Here is a 23,111-nt window from a genome sequence, read left to right as displayed (position 1 = left end):
CTGTGAAAATGCTGTCCAGAATTCTCCTCTGCCACCTAGAAAAAGTTACTAATTAATTTTACTTGGCAGGAATCAGTGGAAGAACACAAAATGTATCAGAAGAGAAGTAGTTACCACTTTTTAAAAGAAGTATCTAAATTTCATGTAGAAGTAACAGCAATCCTTTTCTTTTTTCTTTTTCCCCCTCCCATCTCTTTCTCCTTCAAGCAGTATCGAAGCCAGGCCGAGTTGAAAGAAAAATATTAACGTGGCAGAGAGATCGAATGGCCAAGTGACCCCATTCCAAATTTTGGAACGGCAGGAGATGCTTGAAACAAGCCATAACAAGCGCAAGATACACACAAAACCTCTTGCCTCGGCTAAATTCCCAGCAACGCAAAAGCAAACAAAAAAACAAAAACAAAAACCAACCACCTCTTGTCCAAACATCAGTGAGTTTGTTTAGCGTTTTATTAGCCAGATCAGGTAGTCCTTGTTAGCAATACCTCTTTAAAGAGTTCTTCTCACCATGCCTAACTGCAAAAGATCATCGTGATTTTAAGGAAAAATATTCCAGGCATACATATTGATCAAAGATAGTTTCCCCCCACTTTTTTTTTTTTTTTTGCTAATAGCCTGTTTAACAGGTTTCCTGCACCTTGTTTACTCTGAGTAGCTCAAACTCAACTCACTCAAAAGTTGTGTCCTTTCCTTCAGTTCAGCAGAGGTTAAATACAGGGAAATGAATACGTTTTCACCAGTAGGTATACCTATGAAGACTGAGGAATCTTGAGTTGGAGGGACACCGGAGGTCAGTTGTTACGTTCTCCAGCTAAGTGATGGCAATCTAGAATCAAGGCATCCTCTTTCTGTTGAAAGGCCTCCCCTCCCCATCCAGGGAGATCTTACACGGGTTCTTGTACTCAGTCAGGATATATACAGCCTGTCATTTCATCTCTTGCAATGTCCAAAGATCACAACCAACTACGGGACCAGGGATGGGCTGCTGGGGGTTCGGGAGAACCTCTAGCTAAGATTCTGTGCAGTTCGGAGAACCCCTAAATCCCACTCCTGGCTGGCCCCGCCCACCCTGCTCCTCCCTTCCCAGAAGTCCCCACGCAGCCTGTTTTGGATGCAGGTAAGTGCAGGGCGTGCACGAAGGCTCAGGGAAGGCGAAAAACGAGCCTACCGGAAGTTTGCGAAGACCGGAAATGGGCCTGTTTCCAGCTTCCAGAGAGCCTCCGGAGCCTGGGGAGGCTGTTTTCACCCTCCTGGAGGCTCGAAAAAAACCTCTGGAGCCTGGGGAGGACAAAAACGTCCGTCCCCCCCACTGTGTGCAGGAGGCTGACTAGGTCACACCCACACCCACCCAGCAACTGGGCAGAGAACCCCTTGCTAACATTTTTGAAGCCCACCCCTGCCTGGGAGCCTACATTTTGTCTCCTTTATGCAGCAGGAGATGGATGATTATCTGTCATAATCCCATGAGGCAAGAGGAAACTGGGAGGAACATAGCCACCACCGAGTTGCAGTGGGTTTCCAACACTTCCGTACAAGAAATTCTGGTTCCTTTTCAAATCCCTGTTGCTTCCGAAGTCAAAATATTGGGAAGGACGGGGTCATATTCTTAACAGAGGATTCAATCCAACAGTCAGGAAGGCTTGGAAGAAGAGGCATAGACAGAAACTTTAGATCCGACAGTGGACGTTCTTATTATTTCAGCAATCCCAGACTGGCAAGTTCATTCTAAGTCATTTTATGGTTGGTTCAGACTCCAGGGATTGGGCCCAGATATACCTCTTAAGCAGACTCTACTATCAAAAGACGACCCATTGGGTTTGAACTCCTGACTCAAACCTTTTGAAGAAAAATACACTGAGGCAGGCTTCTGATGAAGAGTACTCCATGATACAAACGTCGACGTGTCTTAAGAACCTGGTCCATGTTGTGATTGTCAGGCTCTTTTCGGGCCTTTCATCGCTTATGTTTTTATCATGACATAATGATACCTTGATAACGGCAGTTACCTCCTTGTCTCTCAGAGCTGCCTTCATCTCAGCCCCAAGCAACGGGCTTAGCTGTCCTTCATCGTAAGACTTTTAATGTAGTTCTTTTCTCCTTATTTTTGGCATCCTCAAATGGCAGTCTTGCAGAGTATAAAAATCTGTTAGGTTTTGTTACTCATTATCTTGGAAGGCAACGACTAAGAACAGAGCAAGAAAAACTGGAGAAAACTTGCCAATAATGAAAATATTGTTTTTCTCCTGATTCAAGGAGACATGGATAGCACATTAACTCAGTAGTGGGGAAAGGTCCCCTCTTCCTCGCTTTCCTAACTCCATATTTTAAACGTTGGTGCCAGGAAAAAAATATGCTCTCTGTTCTTTGTTTAACAGCAAAACAAGCATCTAATTTTTCAGCTTATTATTTTTTAAGCAATTAAAAAAAAATCTCAAATCATCAATACAATCGAAACAAAACTATTTAAAGGGGTAAAATCCTTAGGGGGGAGGGGGAAGTATAAGCAATCTCACAAGATAAAAGAACGAAGAAGCTGACCTGCACCCTCCCTTAAAAAAATCATATATATTATAAGATAATAAAGAGGAAGTTTTACAGGGCAGCCCTATACTTGTTTAACTGGTAGTAAACCTTATGAAATGAGCGTGCATAGGATTTACAGCTTACGTGTCTTGTATGCTTTCATAGGCCCAAAGTTGGAAAAAAAGTCTACAGAAACTTCTTGGTAACTGGAAGGATGAGGTTTAAAAAAAAAAAGGAAAACAAAGTTCTCTTGTACTTTTAAATTCTTAAGAGAGCTTCTGGTCCAGCCAGTAGCTTTGAGTTGTTGCTTTCATTTATAATTTTCTTTCCTGAATTCTGAAAAAAATAGAAAAAATCTAGAATTAGTGGTGGGTTAAACTTTAGGCAAGGCAGAATTTTCAGCCAGAATTCCCCTATGTTTAGGTGCTATTAATTCACTACGTTCTCTGACTTCTTTTTGAAAAATGACAGGCAAAAGCATTGTGTAGAATCTAATATTATGTTATTTTTAATTTAAAACCCTGGCTGGATGGAGGTTCACAAGACTAAATTAAAAGCCATGAAAGGACACCCAGTTTGCTTGCCAGATATGTCAGGATGTCAGATGTTAAGTACTTAGGGGAACGTGGGTCCAGGTTATGAGGCCTGATGCATTTCATTCAAAATGGCTTTTCCCAACACACTGGATTCAATCACCTGCTGGACAAAGGGTTTGTAGTCCACTGCACCAGATGGGGTTGGGGGGAAAAGAGAGGCTTTTCAAGTATTCTCAAGTGAAAGGACTTGAGGTGGTGGAGAAACATGCAGTGAATTACTGTACAGTCTCTAAGAAGAGGAACAGATCAGGGGTTAAATGCTCCCGGTTCGGACCGGATTGCCCGATCCGGTAGCGATGGCAGTGGGTGGTTCAGAGAACCAGTAGCAAAAATCCCTGCCCCCACCCCCCCATGCCCAGCTGAGTCACGGGATCATCAGAGGTTTTTGGGTTTTTTTTTTACTTTTAAAAACATTTTTTCTTCGGCCGAAAAAATGTTTTTAAAAGTTTTTTAAAAAACCTCTGATGATCGCGTGGCTCAGCTGGGATCGTCAGAACCTTTAAAAGCATTTTTTCTTCAACCTCTTTGGCCGAAAAAAAACTTTTAAAAGGCCCCTCTGGCGATCCCAGCTGAGTTGCCTGATCGCCAGAACCTTTTAAAAGCATTTTTTTACAACCTCTTCAACCAAAGAGGTTGTAGAAAAAATGCTTTTAAAAGTAAAAAAAAAAAAAAAAAAAGTTGGCCACGCCCACCCAGTCACATTACCCTCCCCCACCAAGCCACGCCCACAGAACCGGTAGTAACAAATTTTACATTTCACCCCCGGAACAGATGATATCTGGCCATTAATATACTGGACTTCAACTCCCATCATTCTTTATCGCTGCCCAGGCTCGTTCAGGAATTGGAATCCTGCTCTGAAGAACTGTTTCCCTGGAACCGAGACCCTTTTTAAAGGCTGAAGTGTGGATTTGCTTAGAATGCAATCTAGGTTCGAAAATTAGGGTGTGAGGGTCTGCCGTGGCAAAAGAGATTGTGAAGTAGCAGAAAAGAGCTCTTGGGCCTGGAGCAAAGAAGACACAGCTCTGGTCCCCCGATGATAATGTTGGCACATTGGAGCCTTGTCCCATCGGCCTTTCCTGGAGGGAAAGAATGACTCACGGTTTTGTAATAAACCCCTTGGCAGTCAGTGGTGGTGAGCTAATGAAAGACTGTGGGGAAGAACCAACTCTGCAAGGCTGAGTTTCATCAAGCAGTTTCCAAATATCCCTCTCTTCGCTAACAAAGAGGGTGACACACATTTTCTCAGAAGTGAAACAATGGGACATTTAAATGGGGGTGGGTGGGGGCAGGGGGGGAGAATCACTGTCTATTCTTGCTGCCCACTTACCTTTATCTAAGTCAATATTCTTAGCAGGGAGAATCCTATTTTGTTCAGCTTTGTCCTTCAGGATATTGTTTTTGTAATCTGCAAAGAGGGAAATTGGTTAAGGAAAAACATGAATTAGAAAAAGGAGATGCTCTTTCTTTCTTTCTTTCTTTCTTTCTTTCTTTCTTTCTTTCTTTCTTTCTTTCTTTCACTCACTCTCTCTCTCTCTTTCTAAAAACAATAAAAATAGAATAACAATGCAAGTGAAGATGCAGTTAACAGATGGGGAGAGAGGGAGCAGGATGGGGGACGACGACAAAGTGGGATTTTTTTTTAGATCTTAAATCTTCAGGTTAAAGTTAGCCAATCATGCAAACCGATGAGAATGTGAGACTGAAGAAGCCACTGCTTCAGGGTGAAGACACGTATGGAGTGAATCTTTTGGCTTTTTTAACCAGAATCTGTTGAGGAACTGGTGATGTACTGTAGGATTTGCACAATTCAATGGTTTGTTCACACACCATGCTAATGCCAAACCAAACAAACTGCTGCATGGTGTAAGGTCAGTATGCGGCTATGGAACCCTCCTCAAACCCTCCGTCCTCCAAGACTTACCCAATTTAAAATCTTCACTTTTGTAGTTTGACAAATTTGTGGCCTCAAATGGAACCTCCCTGAGACTCAGTTCTTTCCTGGAAATATAAAGACAAAATTATAATTGCATTGTTTTGATCGTCGCGGTATTACTATCAGCATAGCATATTAGCAACCAATCTTTCTCAGATAGGTTTCCAATTACTGCTTCTGTCAATTTGTAGATACAAAAAAAACACAAGAGTGTGGTGATTTTATGCAATTAATAGCAAAAGGTATCTGAGTAGCACCCCAGAATTGGATGGCTACTAGAATGCAGAAGATTCGCAGCTTTAATTATAGCTATTTTGAGAAAAGTTCTCTAGGATCACATTATATCTTTGAGCACAAGGAATATGAGCCTACTTACTCATCGTATTTTTTCACATTGTATTGAAAACCTAAAAATAAAGAACGGATATTAACACATATCCAGGGAGACATTTGCCAGCACAGATAAATAACAACAGCCGAGTAAAGTCACACGCGGGATTTTTTTTAAATGAACATAAACATGTTAGAGTTGAGACGATCAAAGGATGGAGCTTCATTGAAGGATACACATTCATATCCAAATTAAGCCCCGGTGAAATAATTTTGTTTCTTTTGCCACTCCTTGTGGCAACCGAAGATGCTTTTTGCCTCATTTTTGGGTAATTGTCTCTTGGCGGCTGCCATTTGGTCTTCCCAAAATTGTCAGCCATTGTGGTCTTTGGGGAGAAAAGGGTACCCTCCGCAATGACACCTTTGGGATGGCCATTTGCAACTGTTTATTTCATGATTGATTTAAAATGCATGCACAGTGGATGGAGCAAACTCCATCTTAACTTAATTACATGGCTGGCCCAAGGTGTTCCTGTCTAGAATTCCTTCGAAGCCAGTTTTTTTCCATCTAGCATCTGGATGAATTCACAAGCTCACTTAAGCCCTAGCGGCGGGAAATGGCATTCCGCAGGTTAAAAGTAGAGGAGAAATTATGCGATAACCACAGTTCTATCTTCCTAGGAGAAAATGGGTTCCTATAAAATGAGGAGGAAGCCATCCCTCGGAGTAGTGAAGGAGTAACAGATGCCTGAACTCACCTCTCCTGCGGTGCTGGCGAGTCACGAGAACTGCAAGGATCAAGAGCAGGATGAAGAGCAGGAGAGTGGCCAGAACATAACCCAGCTGGTGGAAGAAATGAGCCCGGGTCTCGGGGATAATGACATTGATCACATTGTGGTTCCGGCCCGAGTTAGGATCTAGATGGTAGAAGATGATTTTTAAAAAAATCAGCGGGTTGATTCACAGCTATAAAATAATTAGGAAAATTCACCTAAAGGCAATCCTACTACCCAACCAGATCCCACAAAGGGAACATACAAGCAATAACTCATTCACACTGTGGTATTCAGAGATATCCTACTTCTGAATACGGTGCTTGTATTTCGATATCATGACTAATGAACCTTGACTGACAGATTCTCCTTCTCCATTAATATATCAACCCTCTATGCAGTGGTGGAATTGAAATTTTTTTTACTACCAGTTCTGTGGACGTGGCTTGGTGGGCGTGGCTTGGTGGGCATGGCAGGGGAAGGATATTGCACAATCTCCATTCCCTCCCCACTCCTGGGGGAAGGATATTGCACAATCTCCATTCCCTCCCCACTCCTGGAGGAAGGATATTGCACAATCTCCATTCCTACCCCACTCTGGGGCCAGCCAGTGGTATTTGCCAGTTCTCTGAACTACTCAAAATTTCCGCTACTAGTTCTCCAGAACCTGTCAGAACCTGCTGAATAGCGCCCCTGCCTCTATGAGCAGGAAGTAGATAGCAGAGAGCTCTAGGTATTGCCTTCTTGTGGCACAGAGTGCCAGCTATCAATTCCACAGTGTGTCATTCTAAAGCCCTTTTGGGGGGTAGGGGCGGGGAGGCGTGTCTGTTGCAGTTTCCCTTCCGATCAATATTAGAAGAGAAAAACAGCCATGATCAGTGATGGGTTGCTACCGGTTTGCCCTGGGTTAGGCGAACTAGTAGTGGTGGCAGCAGGAGGTTCCACCCACCCAGACGCTTCTGCACATGCGCAGAAGCGTCGAGTGCACACATGCCCACAAGCAAACCAGTAGCGACGGGTTTTGAAACCCGCCCCTTGCCGTGATGTTCCATGGGTCTTTCCACAAAAGGGTATTGATTATAATCGGATGTGCCTGATGCCTATTTTTTCCATTCTGGCCACCAGTCAATCATTTTGATTTGGGACAGAGAAGAACTGTTCCGATCACAGGAAGGATCTTCAGGTTTGGTGGGTAGGGAAGGAAGGGTTCTACCCCCTCAGCTACCCCCCAATAACATTTTAGACATTCCCATCAAAAGAATTTTAAGCAAAAGCTTTTCCACGTGTTTGCTTTTAGTAGATGATGCCCCAATTTGTACCCTCCCTGCCTAGCAATCTTTCACACTAAGGTGAAACTGCCTTGGTTGATAGGAACCAATGAAGATTTCAAAGAAACAGACCATTTGTCCCTTCTGCTCTTTCAGCCATTTTAAGGGAAAAGTCCTTCTGAGCTACTCCAGTCCTTCGGTCCAATTCTCTCTACTGTCACGAATGAAGGCAAATATATGTGTCCCAGAATAATGCTGAAGTAGCAAGAGCCGATCTGGGTCAGTCACTGGGACCAGAAGTTTTGTCTTCTAAGCTTTTGGACTTGTAACAGTAACAGAGTTGGAAGGGACCTTGGAGGTCATCCGGTCGTACCCCTCCCTGCTCACGCAGGAGACCTATACTAGGGATTCAAACCGCCGACCTTTCTGATCGACAAGCTCAGTGTCTTAATCACTGAGCCACCTAGGGAGCCGCTGGAGCCCATATTCAAGGAACTTCTCTCTAGCTAGAGAGAGGCTGGAGAGAAGTTCCCTGAGGATGAGTTCCAGCACGAATCCAAAAGTTTGCAAGAGAAAATCTCCAATCCCGATGAGCGACCCAGATTGGCTCTTGCTACTGTCTCTGTTTGAGGATTACTTTATGTTATCAGACTGTCTAGTTCAGTGGAGTGACAGAAAAATGTACATACCAAAAGAATAAGTTTCAATTAAACAAAATCAAATCACAGATGTGTGCACACAGGCAAAAGAAATATATATATATATATATTAAAAAAAACCAGATTTCAAGCCAGGAATCCATTCCAATGCAGGGTGTAGCAGTTCTTTGTGTTGAACCAGAGAAGGGAAAGCAAGAGCAAGTTGCCAGTGTGAAATGCAGTTCATGAAGACGTGTGTGTGTGTGTGTGTGTGTGTGTGTGTGTGTGTGTGAGAGAGAGAGAGAGAGAGAGAGAGAGAGAGAGAGAAGGAGAGAGGAGACATTTGAAAAAATACTTGTCTGCAAGAGTCAAAGGGTTATATAAATGCAGACAACGACTTAGAGCAGCATTTTGGTTTTAGGCAGCATTTCATATGAAAAAAGGGAAGTTTGGATACATCGAGAAAGAGGAAAGATCCCAAAAGATCTCAAAGAAACTCCTTTTTGAGTAACTTTGGAGAAACCTCAGAGATGAAACACAACAACACAGCCAAACATTGGAAGAAAACTGATTGCAAAAGTTTCTAAGGAAAAGAGATCTTCAGCATGCAGTGGTTATTTTCTTCCCTGAAAACCACTGGCATATTTTTCTTGAGGCCACAATGTGCACATACAGACTGGGAAGAAACGTTCAGCACTGGACATCAAGAAGGCAGAGAAATGTTAAGCTTCAGACAAACCATCTGGAGAATCAAGAGGCTGAAATTAAAACATGAAACACAGAAGATTTTCGCTGAGGAGCAGCTCAGCCCAAAGGGGAAATCCTAGTTCAGTTATCAGCACATTGACAACACTGTAGGAGGGATCTTATGGTAGAAACTTGTACAAGTTGATTGAATGGCCTGTGAAGACTAACTTCCCGCTATCTTTCAAGCAAGCGATCATCCAAATGAGGGGTCCTTGGTGCTCTCTGAGCTGGGGTGTTTTCTTCATTACCCAAACTAGTGGTTGTCACTACCAGTGCTAGTTATTTTACAGTAACACTGATGATGTTACCTAGTTGGGTAATGAAACGTTTGCAAGAAAACACCCAAGTTCAGAGAGCACCAAGGACCCCTCATATCAAACCTGAGCTACAAAGATTCTCCTTTATTGATCCATCCAAAGAGATGCCGTAAAACTTTATTTTTCAAATTAGTGCACAGCCTGGATGACTTGGACTGTCACTGTCCTCCTTCCCAGTTCTTCTTTGACATAGTGGGGAATATAGTCTGTGGGGAACAGCAGCTGAGTCTAGGGGTGACCCTCACTTTTAACAGAAAGAGAAGTTTTAGTTTCACTGGGTTTTCTGTAACTCTTTACATCAGCTGACCTTGATGTCATGTGATTCTTTCAGAGTTGGCAGATTTTTAAACTGCACATGTTGTGCCCGGTATTATCATCCCGTCTATTTTTAAAATAATTGTCCTGGGGATCAGTTTGGAAGGTCTGTTTTCTGCAGTATCCAGGACACAGAAAAGGAAAAGGGCTAATTTGTGGCACAGTTAACATGGAGGAAGATTCTCTCAGTGACTGCTAGTCCAGGGGTCTCCAACCTTGGCAACTTTAAGACTTGTGGACTTTAACTCCCAGAATCCCTCAGCCAGCAAATTTTGGGAGTTGAAGTCCACAAGTCTTAAAGTTGCCAAGGTTGGAGAGCCCTGTGCTAGTCACCACAGTTAGAGGCAAAACGTCCATGCGGAGGATTGTTACCTCTGAATGACATTCAGAAAAAGCTGCAAGAGAAAGCAGGATTACAATTATCTGGTTGACTAGTACAAGAAAGAAGATGCTATGTTAGAAGTCCTTCATAAAGGAATTCATCAAACTCTGAGGATTTGTAATAAAATCTCCACATACAAAGCAAATCTACCTCTGACAAACCATTGCTGAGCAGCCACGTTGAGAGAGGAGAAGCAGGTAACAAAATCCAAAGAACAAACTGCCACATGTATTTAAAAGCAGCGTAGCAATAATAATATTGCACACCAAATCCCACAATCCACACCAAAATTCTGACTGAAAAAAGAATAGGAATTGAGTGAACTCAGAGCCTCAAGGGGTTAATAGTAGATCTTGATGGAAGGCGGAGTAAAAATAAATAGGCCATGTTGATCTTGTAAGCAGAATAAAATTTCCTGTTAGGAAAGGGTTCCAAAACCTTGGAAATATGCCTGGCATTAAAAGACCCAAGGAGAAGCTTCTAGCTCTCTTCTTTGAAACAAAAAACTATATCCCTCCCAGAGTTTGATCTCCAAGAGTTGAGGAACCAACCGAACTTCTCCTGCTATTTAACAAAGATCCTTGCAAATGTTAGGGAGAGGAGCTGATTCAGTTGAGTTTTCTTTGAACGGATTTTCCAACGGAAGCCTGAATTAGCTAAAAAGAAAAGAAAAAAAGATGTTTTGCACAAGATGGAAAGAAATTCTTGGGGATCTGGGACCAATTTCCTGGTTGCAGCTGCAAGAAGACAGACGAGCGGAGCAGCTCAGAAACTGGGTCAAACAATTCTTCTGTTTTCTCATTTGCAAATGACCACTGGACTGTCAAGACTTGTAACTTGTCCCCTTAAACCAAGCCGAGGTCCAGGATCATCTGCCTTCCTTGAAACTCTTAAATTATGATGCCCCAAAAGCCACCAAAAGTCATTATCAGCTTATAATTGAAATAGGAAAAAGGAAATGACTTAAGAGTGATCCTATGACCTATATTTACAAGGTAAATGAAATAAAAGGGAAAGTTCTGGGTTTGCCTTGCCAAGTTCGTTACTTTTCTGACAGCAACCCTCAACAAACCCATATCTCTAGAGCCCAGAAAGAGAAGTGCAGGCCCGCTCTTTAAGACTGCGGCTGCCATGGTAGCGTTCTCCCACCTAGGACCTGTCCCATTGTCTCTGCCAACCGTGCTGTGAAGAGAGTTACCCTGAGCCATTTAGAAGGAGCTGAGTTCGAAAGATCTGCCATATGGTCTCTGAGATCTTCTCAGCATCCCCTTCGCAGTGAAATTCTCTGAAGCCCTGGAAGAGCTAAACCTAGCAGTACTGGGCCGTTTAAAAAATTCATTGCGACGCTGCTAGGGATGTTATTAAGCAGGTAATAAATATTAAACAAGTGATAAATATTTTAGATTGTTAATAAACAAAGAACTATGCCTGACAGGTTCGTTCTTTTTATTTGGCAGGCATTTTATTTATTAAAATTGCGGGGTTCCCCCCCCCCAAAAAAAACCCTGATTTAAAATAATAATAATAATAATAATAATAATAATAATAATAATAATAATAATAATAATAATAATAATAATAATAATAATAATAATATTTTAATTTGTATACCGCCCTTCTCCCGAAGGACTCAGGGCGGTGAACAGGCAGATAAAATATAAATACACACAACCCTTAAAAAACTAATTTAAATGCCCAAAACGCTAAAAAACATACTCCCCTGTAAAATAACACAATTTTAAAAACCCATCCAATAAAAATAAAAATCAGGCTAGTCCAGCCATATGAAATAAATAAGTTTTAAGTAAGGTAAAAGTTAATCACAGAAAAGATGGAAAAACTGACTCCTTGGTTCAGGGGCAGGAAATGTGCAATGCAATAAAACTGGTTACTACCTCGATTAAAAAAATCTGCCCTGAAACATACTTTTATTCCCCAAAGCGCCTGGAATTAGCAAGTCCAAATATTTTTTTTCCCCACATCGGTCCCTGCAGTGTAATGTGTGGGCAGCTTCTGGGATTTAGAAGTGCTCCTTGGATGAAAGAGAGCCCATCCTTTTTTGTCCGACATCAATTATCAATTGCTTTAAGCGAATTGCTTTAAGTAGGTTAATTGCTTACCTGGTGCTGCTGGGGGATTGGGGCGCGTGAGATTCACCACCACTTTTTTCTCCTCTTCTGGCTCCACCACTGAGACCTGGAAGATCCTCCGTTCGTGGAGGCCGCAGTAGTGGTGGTGCAGGTGACAGGAGTAGATCCCTTCATCCGCGGCCTCCAAAGATGAGATCCGCAGTGAGAAGTCGCCCAGGGCGAAGGCCTTCTCGGTGATGTTCATCTTTTTCCGGAGGAAGAAAGGCCCGTACAAACGGCCCTCGCCAGAGGCATACAGGTCAATGAGCCGATCGGCCCGGTCGTGAGGCACCCCTGGGGGCTGCCTGTCCCAGTGGACGACTTGTTGATCCTCCTCTTCATCTCGTCCGGTCCAAATCTGGTTCCGGTTGATGCAAGGAAGTATCACCGCGCTCCCTTTCAGGGCAACAATCACCTCTTTCTCTCCATCCCAGTAATTCAGGACTTCCCCGGCTGTAGAAATCGCACACAAGAGAAAAGAATAAAATTTGCTTGCCGGGAGGCTGGGGACTGTGCCAGGGAAATGTGAAATCAGGCAGTTCGGAATGAATATAAAGATTTATTTGCAAACTTAAGCTCGCTACAAGAATCTGAACTATAAAGGGTCAAAGCAAATTGGCAGGAGATAAAAATTCGAAGGAATTCAAGGTGGGCTGGTCCTAAATCTCTTCTGGGCACAAAGGGACTCCCGACTGATATAGCTGACCCCTCCCTTGGGCTCAGCCTCAGCCTGGTCATCTCCTATAATGCCATTTCATACAGTTCCCTCCAGTTCTCATAGAGAAAACATTAGAACCAGTGGTGAAATCCACACTTTTTTTACTACCGGTTCTGTGGGCGTGGCTTGGTGGGCGTGGCAGGGGAAGGATACTGCAAAATCTCCATTCCCACCCCACTCCAGGGGGAAGGATATTGCAAAATCTCCATTCTAACCCCATTCCTGGGGCCAGCCAGAGGTGGGTATTTGCCGGTTCTCCGAACTGCTCAAAATTTCTACTACCGGTTCTCTAGAACCTGTCAGAACCGGCTGGATTTCACCCCTGTTTAGAACCCTTCACACCTATGTTGTTCAGCGTATGTTTTCTACAATAATAAGCTGCCCAGTGTCGCTTCGTAGAGAGATAGGTGGCAGACAATTTTAATAAACAAGTAACCGGATGTCAGGGAGACTGCAAAAGCAAATACAAAGGCAAAACGGATTTTCTTAGTCTTTATAAAACCGAGATCCATCACGGTTTTCCAAGTCTCTCCACCGATTCTTTGCGTGGAGGATGTGGGAGTCAAAATACTGTCTATTCTGAAGCTGGCTTTCGACATCAGCCACCCAAGCCAAATTGTCCATTAAGCGGTATCTTGGTCTCCATCACTGGCTATGTTAGGACAAAACCCAGATGGTGATCATCTGCCTTGTTTTCTCCCCCCTTTGCACAGAAGAACAGAAGGACTGTACAAATGGTGTGTTGTAACTTTGACACAAGAATGAATTACCATGAAAATATCTAATAAACATTCAATAAATAAAAATCTGACTAACTCCAGTGCATCAGATGCAAAAAAAAAAATAAATCGCGTTCCGATCCCGTATCAAGGATGTAGTTGATGGGTCTCTTACTCTTAAATCTTAGCTGAATTTAATTCTCAGGCTTGCTGTTTAAATAAAATGCACTTTTTAGGAAGTGTTCTATCTGTCTAATGAGATGCATCCTACTCCAATATAAGGTATATAAACTGCCAAAACAGTCTGGCCTTTCCAAAATAGGAAAATTGTAGATTTTTCTTTGCTTCCTTGTACTGAAGCTCTTGGAAAGTTCTTTAAAAATGTCCTGCAAATTTTTGTGGTGTGTGTAGGTGGGGATAACTCTCCCCGCCAAAAAAAAAACCCCTCTCCTCTATAAATGACATCGCTTGGTAAGAATCTTATAGAGAAAACTTCATTAAGAACACAAAATGTAAGAATTTTCCTGGATCAAGCCAAAGAGTCCACATTGGCCCTAAATCCTACATCTACACCAAGATGCATTATGCAGAGAGTTGACACACAAGGCAGGGAAAAAAGAAAAGAAAGAAAAAGAAACCCCAACAAGGATCCCTAAAGCATAATAACAGGATCAGCTAACACATTGATATATTTCTATTTTCTCAATCAGAGCAAAATTACTTCTCCTCAGAGATTGAAAGGAAAGGTTTTCTTCCAAAATAATTGTAAATCCCATTTTCTCCACTAACAAAAGCATATCTTAATTCTCCGGGCTTTTTCTCTGCAGCCTTGTGACGGGAAATGCTTGGTTGGCCACAAACATCTAAATTACAACTCCCTAGACTTCTCATCTGCTCCATGCTGAACAGCAGAAAGGCCCCTTCCAAAATTGCTTCAAACAAGGCTACATGATTTAATGACTGAGAAACACCAAAGGGGAGCAAAAATAAAGTTGCAGAAACAAGCCACGTGCACACACATTCCTCCTCCTGTTGATTCCCACTCACACATTTCTCCCTTTCACTCCCACTCAGGAGGTTCCCCACCCACCCACCTCCCACATTCCCCAAACTGCTGACCTTCTTCCGTGACCTCAAGCTGCAGCTGCACCGTTTCATACAGATGGCAATAATGGTGGTGGAGGTTACAGGAATAAATTCCTTGGTCGCTCTCAGTAACATCTTGATTAGAGGAATAAAGAGAAAGAGGAGGAGATCATTTAAACCACGAGATATTAGAACGACAGGAAGAAGGTAAATGATACCCAGTATCGCTGTGGGAAGTCTAACCTAAAATAGTGCAGGAATCATGTAACTATAAATGTTGTACCTTGATGAACGTATCTTTTTTTTTTTTTTATGTACACTGAGAGCATATGCACCAAGACAAATTCCTTGTGTGTCCAATCACACTTGGCCAATAAAAATTCTATTCTATTCTATTCTAAAGTATTCAAAACAAATGCAATTGTGATTTTAAACATCCATGAGGGGAACTTGCCACTTCTCCAGAAAGTCTCTTCTTCATGGTTTCTCCTTTCTCCATCAGAGGTGGCTGCATTCATTTCAGGGCTTCTGGTTTTAATGCCAGGGACTGGCAAGGACAAGCCTTTCTGTTCTTCATGGTCCCTTCAGGCTCTTTTCCAGAGAAAAAGGTTTTCTACCCCTTTGAGAGACACCTTTAGGGCACCTGTGGTTTATACGGTGCCCGTAAAGGCTGCATTAATTTCTGCACAGTCTGCCTTTGGGGGGGGGAACAGGTTCAGACACTCGTCGTCCTTATGCACAGAAAAGAATTTCAAAAGTTGTGGGAGCTTCATCACTGAGAAGAAGAGGCTGGGCTGGCATCTGTCAGAAAGGATGTAGGTAGGGTCTTCTGCTTGGGCCCTGGGGGTTGGACTAGATGGCCTACAAGGTCCCTTCCAACTCTATTAATCTGATTTTTTTATTTTATTTTGTCCAACAGTATACACAAGCATCAGCATAAATCAACAAAATATCATATAAGCATACTACATATGAGCAAAGGTATGTAATGATTGTATTAATTTGATATAACGAAAGGAAACATTAGGACAGGAACGGTAGGCACTTTTGTGCACTTATGCACGCCCCTTATAGTCCTCTTAGGAATGGGGTGAGGTCAACGGTAGACAGTTTTTGGTTAAAGCTTTTGGGAGTTTGAGAAGAGACCACAGAGTCAGGCAGTGTGTTCCAATTTAGGAAAACCCCTCCTTCTGGTTACAAACCCCCTTTTCTGCCATTTTAGAGAATAAGCAACTTGAAGGGAGAGAACTATCTGCAATTTTAAAAAAAGAAGCAAACTAACAGGGAAAAGCTAAACTGATGCTTCAGCCTGGTGAATTGGGCAGTGATCTTGGCAGAACTTGAAAAAACGATAAGCAAGGTTGGATGTGATTGGTCCACTGTTTCATGGCACCACCAAGAGTTCACAGCACTAGGCAAAATTGGGAAGGGAAAGAAAAACATTGTGGCTGACAACAAGTGCAAACCACTTGACTACAGTGGCTAAGGAAATTACCTGCCATAATCCATGTAGTCACTAAGAGTCAAACTCAACTTGAGAAACTTTTTAACTTTTAAACCCAAAACTAACCTCAGTATTAATAAACTCAGTGTTTATAAGGAACCCATTGGTACGTACTGTACCAGAGAGAGGAGGGCCAGTATTTTCCTTCGGTGGAAACGAGGCTCTTCAGTGGGCACATTTGGAAGAAGGAACCCCAAAGAAGGAAATGAAAACAGTTGGCATCTGAGAACAACTCACCCTGCTGCATTTTTATTTTTCATTAATGTATCTTATACAAATTTCTATCGATTCTGTGGTTACGATAACGAGTCCTTTGGCAAGCCCGTTTGGAAACTACATTTTTTTTTTAAAGCAGGAGGAGAAATAATTTCAACTGATGAATAAATCCACATTTCTGTTTTAGAAAAAAAGAATATTAACGAATATGTGCAGGACAGCAACTACCTTGGACCATCAATGAAAAGTTGCCTTCCGTAAATGCGTTATTGGGCATGGAGATCCGCCCCTGGTTGTAGGTGTGGTAGACCCGCCGATCCCCGGCAGAGTACATGTCGCACAGCCTCTCCACAGCCTGCTGGCTTCTGTAGAGATCCCAATGAACCACCCGTTGGCGATCGTTCAGGTTGTCCTGAGTCCAGACCATCCGGTAGCTCTTGCAAGTGAGAACCGTCCGGGAACCTTCCTTGGCGGTGATGTTTACTACGGACACCACCATACTTTCCAGATTAGATGCATCACCTGGGACTGCAACAGGAGGAAAGGAAAGGAGGTGTATAAATAAGAGAGGCCTTCGACTGAAAATGGAAGCGTCCATCTACATATTGATCTGAAACCTAACGAAAGTCAGGGAGGAAGATGGCCTCTGTGCTCCTTCTAGCCCAGGGGTCTCCAACCGTGGCAACTTTAAGACTTGTGGACTTCAACTCCCAGAATCCCTCAGCCAGCAAAGCTTCTGAGAGTTGAAGTCCACAAATCTTAAAGTTGTCAAGGTTGGAGACCCCTGTTCTAGCTAAAGGAGGCAAGCGCAGGGCAACAGACCAAGAGGTTCGTGTGAAGGCTTGATTGACCCATGGCACAAGGCACACAAAAGACCCAGGCTCAGTTCCTGATCCCTGCAATTAAAAGGGGCTTATGGGAAAAGTCCTTCTTGGCCAAAGGTTACAGGCAGCCTGGTCATTCCAGAGAGAATCACATCTATATTAAAAAATAATAATGTTATTCTGAAAAACCCTTGGCAGCTTCCAAGTAAGCAGCCATCTCTTTAAATAAACCCACTACGGTATTTCTGTTCCTTGACAATAATCTGACTGGTATACAAGGGGGTGGTTGTATAGAATGCATGCTTTTTATTTTAAAAAAATGCAGGAATGTTAAGCTAGATGTATTCTTATTCTCACTCACCAGAATATGGATGAACAGCAGCTTCTAAAATGGGAGAAAAGAAAGTTTTTAGTATCAGAGGCCAATTTAAAATAACTGTATCAACCACCGCCACCAGTGCCAAATCCTACACAGGATAGAAGGTATATTTCAGAGAAAGCCAAGGGATGAAGTACCTTCGATGTAGATGCATTTATTTTATTTATTTATTTATTTTGTCAAATGTGTACGAGATAACAGGAATCAGTATAAACATGGATATTAATACAGGAAATGGGTATGAATAAATGGGGAGAGTAGGACAGGGACGGAAAGCACGCTGGTGCGCTTATATACGCCCCCTTTACGGACCTCTTAGGAATGTGGGTGAGGTCAACAGTAGACAGTTTAAGGTTAAAGTTATGGAGGATTGAGGAGGTAACAACAGAGTCAGGTAGTGCATTCCAGGCATTGACCGCTCTGTTGTTGAAGTTGTATTTTCTGTAACCGAGTTTGGAGCGGTTTACCTTGAGTTTGCATCTATTGTGTGCTCGTGTATTATTGCTAAAGAACTGGATTTCCTACTGCAAGGTTTGGTTGTAGATCTTTCACCACAGGAGACCAGTCAGAGAGGGCCTTCCCATCAGCTGGACATTATTGCACGAAGCTAAAGTGGCTTCCTTACAGTTGCTGCAGTTTTTCAACCTACAGTGGCCCCCCACCCAAAAAAAAACCCCAGTGGCTGTTCCAAAGCAAAAAAAATAATAATTAAAAAGGCCTGTCAGAGGCTAGGTGAAGCTCTCCTCCCATTTTTCATAATTGATGGTCCCTTGAGCACAAAAGACAGGAGCAGCAAACGTTAACAGTTCCCCTCTTCCATGAATGTTCCACAGAGGCCAAAATTGCACCCTTGGCTTTGCTGCGGTGGTGCCAGGCAGCAACAGCACAGAATCTAATTCCCTTCTTGTCTTGCTACTGTTACTCATTAACTAAGCTGTAGTCTTGACAAGAACTAAGAGGGTTGGAGGGCAATGATCCAGACAGACAATGGACTCAACGCTGGACAGCCATCTGTGGTGATGCGATCTGTAACACCTTAAGTAAACCTTAACCATAAGTGTGGTTGGTATTAAAAAAAACAAACAAAAAAACCTTGAAACCTGCAGATCCTTGAAGTCTCCATCGCAAAGGCTGGAAGCAAGGGAACATGCATAAGAGCACCAGCGTCCCTGTCCTAATGTTTCCTCTATTTGTATCTATTTTATGCATCCAACCCATGCTTATACTTATTACTTAATACGGTCTTGACAAGTAAATACATACATCTTTTTCCTTATTCCTTGAAAGAGAAGATGTGACCAGCCTGAGTTCCAGCGTCAAAGCATGAATTTCATGCGCTCATTGGCTACATACCACAATGATTTCTTAAGAGATTTGCTAAATGGGTAGTTATGAATGTCAGGGAGGACATTCCCTGTTTGAAGAGCTCTGGCTCCTGTTTAACAAGATGAGTCTGATGGAACTCGGTGACCCTGGGACACACTTTTTCCATGGTATCTCTATTTGTGGGGCTGTGGGGAGAATTTTCACCCTTTGTTCATCCCAGGTTAATGTAAAGAATATCCTGGCATATTGCAATGATTCAATTGCGGACAAATTCATTTGGGGGAAGAAAAAAAAAAGATTGGTTGTTCTTCCAAAGAAAGCAGGAAACTCACCAGATGTGCTGTTGCTCAGAATTGCACAGATCCCTTTAACCCTTTTTTTTTCATTCTCCAAATTTAGATGCAGAGGGAACCACACACACACACACCCCTCCCCAGACCTGCTGGCATTGCTAACCTTGGTTGAAGATCAAAGCAAACTGTGTTTGTTTGGTCTATGACTCTAAATGTAATATTTTTTTAAAAAAAAATGCGCTTGGGTGTTTATAAAACAAAGTGGGCAACCTTTTTCCCCCCATAACTCCCGCCGGGAAGGCATCAGGTTACCTCCTTCCCACCTTCTTGCCTGAAGTTCTGTGGTCCTTAGAGCAATAGAACCCGGGTTTTATTGGCAGTCTACCTCAGAATTCCACTTGCTATGCAGGGACAACTTAGAAAAGGAAGCCCTCTTTTTCATGCCCTACTTCGCACTTATTGGAAACAGGATGCCGTGCTAGACAATCTAGCCAAAAATATACAACTGATGTGGTTAAGGCACAGCACTAAGGAAAAGTAAAGATTTGATTCCACAGATTCAAGGGAGCCCCACCGCCGCCTATTATTTTGTCCCATAACTGGAAGGCCACAGGAAACACCTGAATAGTACAGGAAGCCCTTTGACTTACACCCCAAAATTTCCGTTGCTAAGTGAGACAGTTGTTAAGTGAGCCTTGCCCCACCTTTGTTGCCCTAGTCGTTAAGTGAATCACTGCACTTTTTAAGTTGTCAAGTGAATCTGGGCTTCCCCATTGACTTTGCTTGTCAAAAGGTTGCAAAAAGGGGATCACGTGACCACCACCCCCCCCCGGATGCTGAAAGCGTCGTAAATGTGAGGCAGTTGTCAAGAGTCTGAATTTTGATGACGTGGACCGTGGGGATGCTGCAATGGTTGTTAAGTGTGAAAACCGGTCATAAGTCATTTTTTCCCGAGTGCTGTTGTGACTTCAAACAGCCGCTAAACGAATGGTTGTATGTTGAGGACTATATCTACATTTATATCCGTGGAACTTTTTAAGAGCTTCCGGGTCAGAATGACATCTTTGAGCCAGATAATCCAGATAATTTCCAAAATGTCAATCTGCACTCTGATTTCCTGTCTCTACAAGCAATCAATTCAATGCAAATCTTTATTGTCAGTGCACAACATATGTGCCATGAGATCGGTTGAGCTCCCTCAGTGCATTCCCCCCCCCCAACACAACACAACTCACAGTGAAGACAGAAAATCCCTAACCCAATAAATCGTATTAACAAAACACCCAGTCCTATTGCACCAGGGTGAACATGTGACACGTTGCGCCAGCCCTGCAGTCCATCATACTACATAGTCATGATGTTTTTTCCCCTTCAGGATAAAAACTGTTCTTCAGCCTGTTTGTATGGCTGGCTATACTTCTGTATCTCCTTCCCGATGGTAGCAATGGATGCTGTAAGGTATTAAAATAACTTCAGTCTTAATTGTCCTTCAGGGTTTTTTTTTTAAGTGCAGGCTGTCTTGGGAGATCCGTCTCATTGTAAGACAAAAGTTTTTTAAGTTTTTTTAAAAATTGCCAAAAAAAAAAGACTCAGATCAGATAAAAATTAAGGAAAATATGAGCCCCCTCCCAGCTGCTCAGGGAGTTCTCAACCAGGTCTGCATGAGGCAGGTAAAATCAGCTTTGCGCAATTGATGGGATTCAGCCAATTGAGGTAATCTTGCTTGATTTAGAATATCACTGATCCAATTCAGACACTCAGATTGAACTGTCCAATTGGGTTGGTCCGAGTTTTTGAAGCCATTGGTCAAATCAATTTAGAGGAGGTCTCTGATAGAATTTGACAATCAGGCTTGACTTTTCAATTCAACCCAAAAAGTAAATTTGATTCTGAGATGTGAATTACTGGATTGAATCTTCTGTTTGAATAGTTGCATATTTCTCTTATTATAAAAATAAAAAAATATTTGGTGAAAACAAAAGTGCTTAGGATGAGGGAGAGAGGACAACCATAACAACTTCACTTTTCTATTCTTATAAAATATTTTTACTTTAGATATGATCACAAACCTCTTTTAAAACAAAACAAACACAATGCTTTATCTCAGAAAGGAGGACGAAAGTACAAATAACTTCCATGGCTGAATATGAAAGTTTTTTGTTGGTTTACGATAGATACAAATCCTTAATCACAAATCCAACTTTGATTTAAATAGTCTCTAGCAAATGTAAAAGTCTCTTTGATAAAGAGAAAAATAAAAACAAGGACTGCAAAGTCTTTTGTTCTGGATCTGTGCTGCAGAAAAGGCAGAAGTTATGAGAAGGGTGTTTTTTTTATGTCGCCAAATTCTTTGTTTACTTAAGGAAGAATCCAGTATATCCAAAAGTATACATCTGCTTGCATTGGCAGATTCCGTCTTCCCAAATCTTGGCTTTAATGTTAATTGGTTAACTATCTCAGCTGCTGTGTATATTTTGGATGTTTTTATAGTTTTGGAATTGTAAACTGCCCAGAATAATTGATTGAGATAGACATAGGCATTGAATAAATAAATCTTTCTGAAGTAGCTCTTTCACCATCAAGATTTTTTTTTTTAAATGTAAAGATTTTACTTGGGGTTACAGTCAATATATCACAGATAACATCAGGATTTTAATTATTAAATAGCAACCTAATCGATTAAAATTAGCTGTCGCGTTACTTAAATTCGCTTTGACTACCATTGCTACAATTTAATATTTAAAGAGCCTTGTTTTTAAAAGTTATTTTAATACATCCTCTCTCCTTTTTGTTATGTGCTGCTTTTTTCACCAATCCGTCACATTTATTTGGAAAAACTTCTTTCCTCCAGCAAAGTATAGTTACTTGGTGGATAGCTCCATTTTGCAAACTGACAGCTGTAGCTAGAGGAATTACATTCACTGATAGAAAAGTAAGGTTCTAAGTTTTCCCAAACAGACTCTCAGGATCGCAACAGGAAGAACTACACTAATATAACATTGATTTTTCGTTACTAATTCTGTTCCTCTGCTTATGCTGGCTGAGAGACATGTACCACAGAAACTTTTGCTTATCAGATGTGCTGTACCAGAAAGACAGCATCTAATAAAAGTATATGCTTCATGCTGTCATTAAAAAATAGATCTAATACATCAAAAGTGGCCAAAATAAACTCAAGCCAAGCTTGACTTTTTTTTAGCCAGATTGTGGCTAAGGGTCTTCTTAGCCAAAACCAACTGACCAACCAATCAATAAAATTCTATTCAAGCGAAGCTGTATTTTACTCTTCCTCTCAGCAGTGCAAAACTCACAAAACATATTCTCATTCCAATGGAGGAACCCATGAAAGTTCTAAAGACGGGACAGTCCTCAAATTAACTAGGATAATGCAACCTCCCCCCCATGTCTACATATATTATCCCTAAAGTATATGCAAAATCTAATGTTCGCTGAAAAGAGGAAGAAAGAGAGCCGTGCAAGGACACACAAAGAAAATTAATCCCCATTTTTCAAACTTACCCTGGAGAACCAGCAAGAGAGCCAAAAGGAATTTGCTAGCTTGCTCCATGTCTCTCTTCCTTCTTTTCTTCAAATCTTCCCCTTGCTGCTTGCTTGAAAACACTTATGATCTCATCCGTTTACAGCCCCAAAACATGGATATACAGCAAACCTCTTTCCATCGCACAACCCTTCCCTCCTGTCTCCTTCTTTCTTTCTCTGGCTTGCCAGCCCTCCCACCTCTGTGCAATCCTATGGCTCAACTTCTACAAAACATACATACTATCTGAACTTTCCGCAGCCTTACACAGCCTAAATGACTTTTGAGGTTAACAGTGATTTTTAAAAATCTAGTAACTTTTTGCTGGCTCCGCTCCTCACAGCTCCAAGTTTCAAAGACAGTTCCGCCCACCCTCCTCCCTTTTTGGATATATGGTATTAATTTTCTGGGCATTTACAGAATCCAGCTTTCTTCTTTTCCTGCTTAGGCTGACTTTCTGCCAGATGTTGTCTTGCACCCTGTATCTTTTCATTATCCCTGTTTCCCTCCTTTTCTTAAAAGTTTATTTTTTTTTATTTGTCCATCTCATCTCG

At 42.0% G+C, this 23,111-nt stretch overlaps 1 protein-coding gene across 1 annotated transcript; it reads right to left on the bottom strand.

The window, feature by feature from the left end:
- Positions 1-417: 417 nt before the first annotated feature.
- Positions 418-22,916, bottom strand: MXRA8 (matrix remodeling associated 8). The gene is made up of 10 exons (XM_058161467.1): positions 22,539-22,916; positions 17,383-17,406; positions 16,426-16,725; positions 14,511-14,612; positions 11,946-12,407; positions 6,144-6,302; positions 5,432-5,462; positions 5,044-5,120; positions 4,450-4,527; positions 418-2,859 (listed from the first exon to the last, which is right to left on the bottom strand). Exons 1-10 carry the CDS (start codon positions 22,585-22,587, stop codon positions 2,834-2,836), a joined length of 1,308 nt encoding a protein of 435 aa, XP_058017450.1. The 5' UTR covers positions 22,588-22,916; the 3' UTR covers positions 418-2,833.
- Positions 22,917-23,111: the final 195 nt, after the last annotated feature.

The sequence above is a fragment of the Ahaetulla prasina genome, chromosome 18 (assembly GCF_028640845.1).
Source record: "Ahaetulla prasina isolate Xishuangbanna chromosome 18, ASM2864084v1, whole genome shotgun sequence".
Lineage (NCBI taxonomy): Eukaryota > Metazoa > Chordata > Lepidosauria > Squamata > Colubridae > Ahaetulla > Ahaetulla prasina.
Note: the sequence above shows the minus strand (reverse complement) of the source record. Positions and strands in the feature narration are given on the sequence as shown.